The sequence below is a fragment of the Pantherophis guttatus genome, chromosome 14 (assembly GCF_059756535.1).
Source record: "Pantherophis guttatus breed Tessera chromosome 14, ASM5975653v1, whole genome shotgun sequence".
NCBI lineage: Eukaryota > Metazoa > Chordata > Lepidosauria > Squamata > Colubridae > Pantherophis > Pantherophis guttatus.
In genome coordinates, this window is record NC_142076.1 from 5016280 (window position 1) to 5029263 (window position 12984).

Here is a 12984-nt window from a genome sequence, read left to right on the forward strand (position 1 = left end):
TATATTCAGCCCTATAGTATTGGCTAATGAATACAAGGTTAGGCCAATCTGGGAAACCAGATTCATATAAAAATAACAATTCTGGTTATATTCACAAATGAGAAAACAATTGTAATATCCACTGAAATATGTGGAAGTTTCCTAAATCACACAACATGCTAACCCATAATGGCTTAGTACAGGTAATCTTCGACTTAGCACAGTTCATTTAATGACCAAAGTTACAAAGGCACTAAAAAAAGCAACTTATGACCCGTATTTCAGTTACATCCTTTGCAGCTATCCCCATGATCATGTGATCAAAATTCAGATGCTTGGCAACTGGTTCATACTTATGACCGTGGCTGTGTCTCAAGGTCATGTGATCCCCTTTTGTGACTTTCTGACAAGCAAATCAATGGGGAAACCAGATTCACTTAACAATCGAGTTACTAACTTTGTCAACTGCAGGGATTCATTTAACAACTGAGGCAAGAAACAACGTAAATGGGAAAAAACTCACTTAAATGTGTCAGCAACAGAAATTTTGGGCTCAATTGTGGTCATAAGTTGAGGACTACTTGTATGATATATGAATCTAGCCACTGTGGTTTATAAATCATGGTTAGTACATTATTTGCTTATTTTAGGAATTTGGGGGTCATTTAGAGAACCAGTTTGGTGTAGTGGTTAAAGTGGTGAGTTAGAAATCAGGAGACTTGAGTTCTACATGAAAGCCAGGTGATTTGGGGCCAGTCTCTCTCTCTCAGCCCAGCCCAGCCCACCTCACAGGGTGGTTGTTGTGGGGAAGATAAGAGGAGGAAGGTGTATTATGTATGTTCCCTGCCTTGAGTTATTTATAAGGTAATAAAGGCAGGATAAAAATCTAACAAATAAATAAATAAATAACATCACGCTGTCCTTAAAGCCACCTGGCTTTGCAGAATGAACTATTCATATTTGAGTCTTAGACTTTAGTCTAAGTTCTGTTGTTTTCAGATGTGCTTTTTTTTCATTTTTTATCTATAGTGCAGACAATAGTTGATGTTTATACAGTGGAACAATTAAAGATGAAAACTTTGCAAAATGAAGGAAAACCAGAACCATTTTATGGCATTATTTTTGCCTACATTTCTACATTGAATATTGATAATGAAGCAAGTAAAGTAATACGAAACAGGTGGTAAGCACCTCATTAAGGGAAACTGGGTAGCATTGTGGACATTTATTCTCTTCTCAGTTTCAAATTAGCCTGGAAAACCATTGAATTTGTACCCTGAAACAAACTCTTTAGGCCCTGCAATCTAACCCCCTGCTCAGTGCAGTAAGCCTAATTAAAACATGCCTGCCAGATGGTTCCCCCGCTTCTGCTTTAATCTATTCAGCGAAGTCTACTATCTCCTTTGATTATGGATTCAATTGTCAAACCGCTTTCCAATCATCAGTCCCCTTAATTTGAAGGGGGGAAAAAGCTATAACAGAAAAATCCATTTGAAAATCAGTTAACTATACCTATTAATATGTTTCCTTTTTTTTTCCTTGTAGTGTTAAATGCCACTATGTTATCAATGAAAAGACAAATACATGTTCTTTTTGTAGCAGCACTAACTCCTTAGATGCTGACACTGTGCCAATGTTTGCCAGCTTTGATTTACTAGTTGACCTAACTGACCATACAGGAACTCTTCACTTTTGCAGTCTCTCAGATACAATAGCCGAAGAAACTTTAGGTCACACGGTAAGAACATAGGAAACAGTTTTCTACTTCCTGAATTTATTCTTTTAGGTTTGTTATGCCAGTAAAAATCCTGGAATCTCTCATCAATGTTTGAGGCCAATTCAGATGATGGGAATTTGTGGATACCAAAAGGCTTGTAAATCTGCAGCATTTAATGAATTGGGCACCATTCAATTAAAAGCTATTCCAGCTTAAATTTACTAAACTCTTACGAAATCAAAAGGCACTACTATTAGTTATCACAAGTTAGATATCAAAAGATTTCATTAGAGTCAGTTTAGCCTAGTGGTTAAGGCACCAGATTAGAAAGCTCGGGAATTCCAGTCTGGCCTTAGCCATGAAAACCAGCTGGGTAACTTTGGGCTAGTCACTCTGTCTCAGCCCAACCTACCTCACAGGGTTGTTGTTGGGGAAATAGACAAAGGTGTGTTGGATATGTTCCCAATTTCTAAAAATAATAAAGGCAGGATACAAAGAGTTTTGCTTCACATATATTATGACCATTTTATAGCAATGAATTGGATATAAATAATTTATTCCTGAGGTAGCGTTTATATTGAAGTGATAATTACAGATAGATGTTTAATAATTTTGATTCAATTTAATGTATTTTCTTTCCAGACAAATTATGAACATTGCATTTACTGCGTTATTTGCCCTGCAGAAAATTTAGCTTTCTGATCATTATACCACATTCTGGAGATGAACATTTTATTGTTGAATTATGTTTGATAGCAGACCTACGTGTAGTTTTAACAAACTGATCTGTGATCACTCCACTAGGTCCAAGAATTTCAAGCTCTGACAGAGACACAAAAGACAACATTAAAATGGCAATTCCTTCTAGAAAGAAGCAAAATTTACTTTAAGGTAGGTATAATAAATAATAATAAAGCATGATAAAATATGGAAGAGCCAGTTAGGTGTAGTGATTAAGAAGTTGATCTAGAAACTAGAAGACTGAATTCTAGGCTTTCTTTAGCTATGAAAGCCAGCTGGGTAGGCCATTCACTCTCTCTCAGCCCAATCCCACTTCATGCAGGTTATTATGGGGAAAAATGAGGCAGGAATATTAAATATGTTTGCTGCTTTGAGTTTGTATTTATCTAATAATAGAGTAATCATCATCATCATAAAATCATCAAAATGCAGATTGTGCAAAGCAGAGAAAACAGTAGATCATATACTCAGTTTGTGCAAGAAGATTGCACAACATTATAAAAAAAAAACATCAGTCACCAAAATGATTCACTGAAACATCTGTAAAAATTATCATGTTCCAGCACAGGTAGTCCTCGACTTATGACCACAACTGAGCCCAAAATTTCCATTGCTAAGCAAGACTGTTAACTTAGTTTTGCCCGGTTTTACAACCTTTCTTGCCATAATTGTTAAGTGAATTGCTACAATTATTAAGTTAATAACATGGTTATCTGGCTTCCTCATTGACTTTGCTTGTCAGAAGGTCGTAAAAAAAGATCACATGACCCTGGGACTGTAACCATCCTAAATGTGAACCAGTTGCCAAGCATCCAAATTTTGATCACATGACCATGGGGATACTGCAACGGTCATGTGAAAAATGGTCATAACTCATTTTTTTCAGTGGTGTTGTAACTTTGAACAGTCACTAAACAAATATTTGTAAGTGGAAGACTCTCTGTATGACATCCTAAATTCTTGGGAAGAGATTTGATGCATAGGAGAGCCAACATCAGCTGTGATTCCACATTATTATGAATATAATTACACAATAATATATTCCTAAAGATACTACTATTTCTCACAACTTGACCGGTCTACTAACGTCTCAAAATCTATGATCAGTTTCTCCCACTGAATGAAAAAGTTTGATCTGCAAGAAAGTCATGTCTACAATATTTTGAAACACAGTATCCAGAAACTTAAAAAAAAAAACAAAGATTTTTCTAAACAACACAGTACAGAATGTTTACAAATTACTAAATTCATATGTGTCACTGCTCAAATATTTTGTCAAGATTCTCTAGCGGTATAAAATCTTAGGAGATACAAATGGAACATAGGGTGCTTCCATGCTTTTCTAATAAATACTATTTATGAAACAGTCTACGTAACGTAAAATGTTCAGCCTGTCAACCTAGAACTTGTAAAAAGAGAAAATCTTTAAAAATTGTTTGTAAAAATGGTGATCTGTACATTTACTTCCATAGGTTATTTTTTCTACCACAGCACGAACTGGGCTAAGAGTGAAACTGCTTTCTTGCAAGCTAGCAGATCCAGTGGAGGCTTGCCAAAACTTGCCTGAAAAAGGAAAATAACTGCATTATGCATCTTTAGAACAATTGGAAGGAATTCTTATTTAATCATAGCACGGCAAAATGACATCTGTAGAGGAGACTCCATGCAAAGACTTGTAAAATATACTTTATTACGGTGGCAAGAGTTTATCTGGCTTTTGAGAGTTTGTTTCACTTTCCAATTTAGTTTTCCATTATAATGTGGAAGAAATATAAGTTTTCAATATTCTTCAGAAGCATGTTTAATTTCAGATGACCTCAAAAAGGAAGAATATTCAGGACTTTTTGTAGTGAGAGATGGTTCAGTAGTTTAGAGTTTCAGCTGGGACAGAAGCACCATCTTCATGTGTTGCACAAGCCATGGATTTATTAAGTGTCATGAAGGAGTGTCCTATCTCAGCACTTCCCCATTCCCCCCCCTTTAAGTGTTCAACAGGGAAAATTTATCTACTGTATAACCTCTGTTGCAAAAATGCTAACTATATTTTGTTTCATAGATAACCGGCAAGTAATATTATAAACTGACTGGCATTTATTCAGAGAAACAAAAAGACAAGTTTTGATTTCATTTCAAAGTGCTTTTAAAATCTCATCATATAAAATACAATTTTTAAACAATATAATTTGCTGCAAAATTCCTTCATTATTTGGTTATAGTTTTAAGAAAGGTAGATTATAACTATAGGATACAAAGTGTTTTGCAGTCTTAAAAATATTTAGGCTTTGTATTTATAGTTACTGGCCTTTTCCTGACAAGCCAGAAATAGGAAATAGACAACCAATATAGCTTCTGAACTTGAGCTTGCCAAAGGGATACAGCCAGGATATCTTATCTGCAAATCATAGCAAAAGAACTCCAGTATTAAGGTCTGTTTATCTGCTTGAACTAGGCAACTGGTTTATGTTTCTCGCCATATTGCTATATTCTGGTTTATTTTATATGGAAATAAAGTCACTGTATTTGATAAACAAGGCAATCAAACCGGTCAGTCCTAGAGGAGATCAACCCTGACTGCCCTTTAGAAGGCCAGATCCTAAAGATGACACTCAAATCCTTTGGCCACCTAATGAGAAGGAAGGACTCCCTGGAGAAGAGCCTAATGCTGGGAAAGATTGAGGACGAAAGAAGAAGGGGACGGCAGAGAACGAGGTGGCTGGATGGAGTCACTGAAGCAGTCGGCATGAGCTTAAATGGACTCCAGAGGATGGTAGAGGACAGGAAGGCCTGGAGGAACGTTGTCCATGGGGTCACGATGGGCCGAACATGACTTCGCAACTAACAATAACAACAATCTGGTAAACAATAGGTTGGGATCTTGCACTCTGTGAGAGAGAAGGACATATCATTGAAGGCTCTTCTGAAAGCCTACTATTTTCCATCTTGGAGGTGGGGGATAGGGAAGAAATCTGGCCTTTTGTGTGAGCAATGAGAAAAGTCCTGAGAAAAGTCTCCAAAGGTGCTTTTTCATCTTCGAAGTGAAACACCTTCAAGGAAAAACCAAGGAAGTCCAGTTGCCTTTTGAAAAAGCACCTTTGGGACAAGCCGTGACCTGAAGGACTGAGAATCTCCTTAGATGCTTCCAGAGAAAAGGAACTTCCAGACATCAGGGCCGGCTTTTCTGCCGCGCTACCTGAAAGCGTACGCTCAGCAGCCCCTCAATCCCGGCTTCTATTTCATCCTTCTCTTGCACAGCAGAAACTCCTTCGGGGGATCCTGTTAAGATGATATCTCCTTCTTCCAAGGTGACAATTCCGCTGATGTAGCTGATGATGTACGGAATGGTGAAAATCATGCTGGATGTCTTGCCTTCTTGCCGCAACTCTCCATTCACCTTTAGCCAGATCTTCAACTGATGTGGATCTGGGATTTTCTCCTTGGGCACAAAGTCGCTGACTGGACAGGAGGTATTGAATCCTTTGGCCAGAGTCCAAGGAAGCCCTTTCTTCTTGCACTCCTCCTGAATATCCCTGGCTGTCATGTCCAGGCAGAGAGCATAGCCTGCCACGTGACCCATGGCGGCTTCCTGAGGGACGGCCTGGGCTCTCTTCCCAATCACCACGCCCAGTTCCACCTCGTGGTGCAGCTTATGGCAATAGTAGGGCTGGATGATGGGATGGCCTTCCCTGACATAGGCCGAGGAGGGCTTGAGGAAGAAGAGCGGCTCCGTGGGGAGAGCATTCTTCAACTCCTTGGCATGGGCTGCGTAATTCCTCCCCACACAGAAGATGTTCTTGCCCCATTCCCAGAACTTGCCTATAAGCTTTGAGGAAGCCATGCTGCCGTTATCAGCTCTTCAAAGCAAGCCAACTCTGCAGGCAGCAGCTGTCGTGTAGCTTTCCTCGAAGGGCAACACTTTCTCCATGCAGCTATCTGGATCCCTGATTCCAGTCTGGGGGAAAAAAATGAATTAATATATAAGGTTTGGGCATTTTCCCCATGCAGCTTCATTTTTATTTTTATTTTTTGCTTAAAAATTCTACACCCAGGTCCAGTGGTGAAATCCAATTTTTTTTACTACCGGTTCTGTGGGTGTGGCTTGGCAGGCATGGCTTGGTGGGCGTGGCAGGGGAAGGATCCCCTGCAAAATCCCCATTCCCTCCCCACTCCTGAGGGAAGGACACTGCAAAATCTCCATTCCCTCCCCATTCCTGGGGGAAGGATACTGCAAAATCTCCATTCCCTCCCCACTCCTGAGGGAAGGATATTGCAAAATCTCCATTCCCACTGCACTTCTGGGGGAAGGACACTGCAAAATCCCCATTCCCACCCCACTCCAGGGGAAAGGATACTGCAAAATCCCCATTTCCTCCCCACTCCTGGGGTCAGCCAGAGGTGGTATTTGCTGGTTCTGCGAACTGCTCAAAATTTCCGCTACCGGTTCTCCAGAACCTGCCCGAACCTGCCCAGGGATTTCACCCCTGCCCAGGTCATATACAGGTAGTCCTCGGCTTTCAACATTCTGCTTGGTTGCTGTTCAAAGTGACACTGAAAATTGTGACTTATGCCCGTTTTTCAAAGTTACGACCTTTGCAGCTTCCCCATGATCACATGATCAAAATTCAGAGGCTTGGCCACTGGTTCATATTCATGACGGTCGCAGTATCCCAGGGTCACGTGATTCCCTTTTGCGACCTTCTGACAAACAAAGTCAAAGGGGAAAGCCAGATTCGCTTAACAACTGGGTTACTAATTTATCAACTGCGGTGATTCACTTAACAACTGTGAAAAGAAAGGTCATAAAATGAACAAATATCTCCCTTAACAACAGAAGTTTTGGGCTCAATTTTGGTTGCAAGTCGAGGACCACCTGTATTTCTTTGTTAGATTATATAGTGGACAAATTGGGAAAAAAAAGTCAAGCTGGCCTACATTAAAAATGAAACAAAAGCAATCAGAATGCCAAAGGTACAAAATGAAACGACGCTCTGGGGATTAATCATGAGAGGCACGCTGAGGGTCCCATGGGTGAAAGAGCGTGTGGTTTTGGATCCAGAAAGTGTGCTTCTGTGCCAGCATTTGCTCTTTGGAACACCAATCCTCCCCCCCAAGATTAAATTTGCCATGACCCTGATGATTCTTCGGGAGCTCTAATAGATTAACAGAATTGGAAGGGACCTTGTAGGTCATCTAGTCCAACCCCCCGCCCAAACAGGAGACCCTACTTAAAGACTTGGATGTCTTCCTGACCAGGCGGGGTCAAATTCTTAGCTGGAGCCTGTGAGGTACCCTGGTTTCCCCAAAATAAGACATCCCCTGATAATAAGCCCAATCGGGCTTTTGAGCGCATGGCAATAAGGCCAAGCGCTTATTTCAGGGTTCAAAAAAATATAAGACAGGGTCTTATTTTCGGGAAAACATGGTAGGAGGTCCTAGGATTTTCAAATCTTTTCAGGCTGGGGAACCTGTCTGGAACCCCTGATCAAGAGACAGAAGTCTAATGACAGAAAATGTGCTATATTCAAGGGTTGGGGTTTTTTGGGGGGTGGGGAGCAGGATTGATTATTGCTGCTTTGCCCTTAGCCCCTAATGAAACCCTATCTAGTTCTTGCAAAAGAACTCAGTGGGACACAGTTTATAACCAGAACAAATCCATTCCTTGTCTTTTTGAAACTTAAAAGTAATCTCTAAGTCATCCGGAAAAGAAGGAATACGGATGAAATCCAGGTTTCTGCTGCTTCATGGTACATCTTATTCAGCAACTGCCTTCTCACATCTGGATTTGCAGATCCACCATCCTAATTGCTGCTTCTAGCAGAAACGAACACTGATAAAAGGGGGCGGATAACAGTAATACAATAATATTAATAACATAATGATCTTTTCTTATTTTTCATTTTCTGAAAAATATTATTTTGAAGCCAGAGAAAAGCTTCCATATGCTGGGATTGAACTCTGTTCCTCAAGAGAGCCTTCCTGCATTTGGTCACTGATTAATTATTCTTATTAGGTCAGTTTGGATCAGATTCTCTGGAAAGCCTCCCTATTTCAACATCTATTGAAAACCTCAGTCTGATGTAAAATTGCAGAGGAAAACCTACCCAAAATTTTGCAGAGTTTATTACTAAATAAAGGAGGAATTGGGGACTGAGGCCCTGCCCAGGCAAGAGAGCATCTGTGTGGGGCTCAACCCCAGCAAGCCTGGCTCCCACGCTCACCTTCTGCTCAGCCAGAGGCTTCATTTCCAGAATAGAATAGAATAAACAGAACAGAAATACAGAATAGAATTAAATGTAGAATAGAATGTAGAAAATAGAATAGAAAAAAGGGATTGGAAATAGCACTTAGACCTATATACAGTGCTTTACAGCCCTCTCTAAGCGGTTTACAGAGTCAGCCTCTTGCCCCAACAATCTGGGGGCAATTTTATCCACCTCGGAAGGACGGAAGGATGAGTCAACCTTGAGTTGGTCAGAATTGAACTGCTGACAGTCAGCAGAGTTAGCCTGCAATACTGCATTCTAACTACTGGGAAGGAAGGAAGGAAGGAAGGAAGGAAGGAAGGAAGGAAGGAAGGAAGGGAGGGAGGGAGGGAGGGAGGGAGGGAGGAAGGAAGGAAGGAAGGAAGGAAGGAAGGAAGGAAGGAAGGAAGGAATAGTACTTAGACTTATATGCTGCTTCACAGTGCTTTACAGCCCTCTCTAAGCGGTTTACAGAGTCAGCCTATGGCCCCCAACAATCTGGGTCCTCATTTTACCCACCTTGGAAGGATGGAAGGCTGAGTCAATCTTGAGCCTGATGAGATTCAAACTGCCAAATTGCAGGCAGCCGGCAGGCAGCAGAGGTAGAAAGAGCCTGCGCCACTGCGGAAATTAATAGAATAGAATAGAATAAAATAATAGAATAAATTAGAATTTATAATAATATAAAATGCAATGCAATGCAAGAATAGAATAGAATAATAGAACAGATTAGAATTTATAATAATATGCAATGCAATGCAACGCAACGCAATACAATACAGGAATGGACAGGACCCAGATTGTGGGGGCAATAAACTGACTTTGTATAAATATACAAAAGTATGAAGGCTATTGCTTAACACATTGTAAGCCGTCCTGAGTCTTCGAAGAAGAGCAGCATATAAATCAAATTAAAAAAAAATGGAATGGAACGGAACAGAACAGAACAGAAAGGGACCTTGGAGGTCTTTTAGTCCAGCCCCTTGCTGAAGCAGGAGAACCTATACCATCTCAGACAAGCGACTGTCTAGTCTCTTCTTAAAAAACCTCCAAATAATAGTAATAGTAATAGTAATAGTAATAGTAATAGTAATAGTAATAGTAATAGTAATAGTAATAAATGCAGGCCTACATACACACTGGTAAAGAAGGGAGCTGCGCCAGCCTCCACTTACCTTCCCTTGCAGCTCCTTCCTTAGACCTTCACCCTTGGCACGCGCACCGCCCGCGCAAGCTCCGCCTGAGAGGGGCGGGCCCTTGGAGGCAGCGCGGCCATTGGACGGCGTCGGGGGGCGGGTTGGGGGCGTGGCGGCGCGCCTGCGCCAAGGGGAGCCCCCGCCGGAGCGGCTGGGGTCGGGGCGCGCGGGCTTCGGTTGCGGCGCCTCCGCCTCGGACCATGGTCTGCGCGGGCGGCGGGAGGATCGGCCCCGCTCTGCTGCTGCTGCTGGCTGGCCCGCTTCGGAGGGGTACGTGCCGGAGGGTCCTCGGGGCCGGGAAGGAGCCCCGCCGGGGCAGGCTCCTCTCGGGGAGGCCCCGCTGCCCTCCAAGCGGCGTCCCGCGGAGGCTTCGGAGAGAAGGAGCGAGCGGGCCGGGCGAGGGGCGGCTGGACGGGGAAGACGTTGCAGCGGCGGCGGCGACGCTGGGTCGAAGGTCCTGCGCTCCCCTCTCAGCCTATCCAGCAGCCCTGGAAGCCCGTCACCGCCGCTGACACCTGGGTGGAAGAGTTTTCCTGCCTTTTCCAGGTCACGAGCAGTGGGGGGAAAAAGGACGTTAAATTAGGAAAATGCCCGATGGGAATTTTCTCCCGGTCCCGCTGTCAGGTTGATGATCTGTTTTTCCTCCCTTCCATTCATAGAGCAAAGGAAGCAGTGATACCTATTGGGTAAAGCTTTGCTAGCCCTCCACCACAGCACTCACCCGATTAGGACAAATTGAGGGGTGGGTGTCACACCAAGGTGGCATCCTTTTTTATTGATCAACTAACAGAGTAACAGGAGGGGCCTTGGAGGTCTTCTAGTCCAACCCCATCTCTCAGGCAGGAAACCCATGAAATGTGTTTGAATACTACTCGCTCTGGTTGGTACCAGTAGTTAGGCTGTTGCTTTGAGCTCCAAGCTTGGCAGTTTGGTTGCAAACATTTCGTCACCATTCGAGGAGACATCATCAGTGCACTTTGAGATGGACTCGTCTGTCAGAACACAGGCCTTTAAATCCCTTTTTATGAGATGCAGAGTAGAGCAGAGCAGAGCAGAGCAGAGCAGAGCAGAACAGAACAGAACAGAACAGAACAGTAACAGTATTTTGAGAAGATCTTGGGAAGAGATACTTCCTAGAGAATACAATTCTTTATTAGGCAAGTGTGATTGGACACACATGGAATTTGTCTTGGTGCATACGCTCTCAGTGTACATAAAAGAAAAGATACATTTGTCAAGAATCACTTAATGATAGTCATAGGGAAGCAATCAAATCATAGTAAGAAACAGTCAATATAAATCGTAAGGATACCAGCAACAAGGTTACAATCATAAGTGGGAGGAGATGGGTGATAAGAACGATGTGAAGATTAATAGCAATGCAGACTTAATAACTAGTTTGACAGTGTTGAGGGAATTATTTGTTTAGCAGAGTGATGACGTTGGGGAAAAAACTGTTCTTGTGTCTAGTTGTTCTGGTGTGCAGTGCTCTATAGCGTCGTTTTGAAGGTAGGAGCTGAAACAGTTTATGTCCAGGATGTGAGGGGTCTGTAAATATTTTCACAGCCCTCTTTTTGACTCGTGCAGTATACAGGTCCTCAATGGAAGGCAGGTTGGTAGTAATTGTTTTTTCTGCAGTTCTAATTATCCTCTGAAGTCTGTGTCTGTCTTGTTGGGTTGCAGAACCAAACTAGAAAGTTATGGAGGTGCAGCTGACAGAGTCAATAATTCCTCTGTAGAACTGTATCAGCAGCTCCTTGGGCAGTTTGAGCTTTCTGAGTTGGCACAGAAAGAACATTCTTTGTTGTGCTTTTTTGATGACGTTTTTGATGTTGGGTGTCCATTTTAAGTCTTGAGATGTGCTAGAACCTAGAAATTTGAAGGTCTCTACTGTTAATACTGTGTTGTCTAGTATTGTAAGAGGTGGTAGTATGGAAGGGTTTCTCCTAAAGTCCACCACCATTTCTATGGTTTTGAGTGTATTCAGTTCCAGATCGTTCTGGTCGCACCACGATATAGTCTCTATATTGTTTGTTCACATATCCCTATGCCCTGCCAGGCAAATGACTCTCCAGTCTCTTCTTCAAAGCCTCCAGTGATGGAGCATCCACAACTTCTGAAGGCAAACTATACCATTGGTGGGTTGCTCTCCCTGTTAGGAAGTTTCTCCTTAGTTCATTCAATTCATGGCCTGGTTTGTGATTTCTTTTAAAAACACATTGCGGCTGATTTTTAAACCTTTTCAGCTTTCGTTGCAACGAATACCTGGCGATACAATATTAAAAACCAAATAGGTATTCTGTATTTTTTTCAATCAAGAATATAATTTGATTCGGTCAAACTTCCATTTTAGTCTACAATCTTTAAATGTGTTGGTTGCTCCTAATGCAAAACAAAACAAAAAAAAAATCCCATTTGGGTTGACTGTGCAATAAAGAAGACAGATTTCAGTTTCGGATTATAAAACTTAAATTCTCAGTCACAGCTCAGTTTTCAGTCACTTGCTATGTGATTTGCTGAGGAACATTTGCAAAAACATGCCTCGTGCTCACAAAGTTCAAAACTTTGAACTATTGGCAGGTTTTCACGAAGTGTGTTGGATACACTTCACAAATTCCCAGCCTGCATGTTAGTGATCCAAGATTTAAAGGTTTAAAGAGCATGATTTCAACTAAAGTTTGCCTGTTTCTCGTAATTATTCCATTCTGTTGGGTGCAATGTCTTTGTTTAGATCAGTGTTTCTCAACCTTTGTAGCTTGAAGATGGGTGGACATCAACTCCCAGAATAATTTTTATATTTTCTCTTGGGCTTTGTACTTGAGCTTCCTGTTCCTGTGCAAGGACATGTATTCTATTGGGTGTCAGATTCCCATAGTGCCATATATAAATCCTAGGAGTTTGTCTGGTTGAAGTTTGGTCTGATGCAATGAAGGAGTTTGTTGGGCAATTCCTATTGTGGCTGAGGGCTAACCCTACCTTTGTTCAGACCTCGTTGCAGGGAATTTGCTTATGAATAGAGCTAGCTATCTCTTTATCTCTTAAATGCTGACATCTGCTGTGGGCTATTAAGAAATGTGGGGGCTGCTTTCCAAGAGCATTTCTCATCCAGGGA

The 12984-nt window shown here is 41.9% G+C and overlaps 3 protein-coding genes across 5 annotated transcripts in view; 2 read left to right on the plus strand and 1 right to left on the minus strand.

Moving 5' to 3' along the window:
- The window catches only part of MEIOB (meiosis specific with OB-fold), a 28833-nt gene extending 24219 nt beyond the window's left edge, over positions 1–4614 (plus strand). Inside the window, exons 11-14 of the mRNA XM_060685295.2 lie at positions 1009–1162; positions 1525–1717; positions 2501–2587; positions 3910–4614. Coding sequence (XP_060541278.1) covers positions 1009–1162; positions 1525–1717; positions 2501–2587; positions 3910–4017 — 542 coding nt within the window. The 3' untranslated portion in view covers positions 4018–4614. The remainder of the gene's footprint in view (positions 1–1008; positions 1163–1524; positions 1718–2500; positions 2588–3909) is intronic.
- FAHD1 (FAH domain containing oxaloacetate decarboxylase 1) lies at positions 4102–9925 on the minus strand. Of its 3 annotated transcripts, none has more exons than XM_034420553.3 (3): positions 9852–9924; positions 9196–9297; positions 4102–6386 (listed from the first exon to the last, which is right to left on the minus strand). In XM_034420553.3, exon 3 carries the CDS (start codon positions 6270–6272, stop codon positions 5601–5603), a length of 672 nt encoding a protein of 223 aa, XP_034276444.1. In that variant the 5' UTR covers positions 6273–6386; positions 9196–9297; positions 9852–9924; the 3' UTR covers positions 4102–5600. The 3 variants fall into 3 exon arrangements, with proteins under 3 accessions (XP_034276444.1, XP_034276445.1, XP_034276446.1); XM_034420554.3 differs by having other exon boundaries at positions 9813–9882; XM_034420555.3 differs by lacking the exon at positions 9196–9297 and having other exon boundaries at positions 9852–9925.
- Positions 9926–9963: 38 nt separating this feature from the next.
- The window catches only part of HAGH (hydroxyacylglutathione hydrolase), a 32487-nt gene continuing 29466 nt past the window's right edge, over positions 9964–12984 (plus strand). Inside the window, exon 1 of the mRNA XM_034420546.3 lies at positions 9964–10142. Within this exon, the coding sequence (XP_034276437.1) occupies positions 10073–10142 (70 nt within the window). The 5' untranslated portion in view covers positions 9964–10072. The remainder of the gene's footprint in view (positions 10143–12984) is intronic.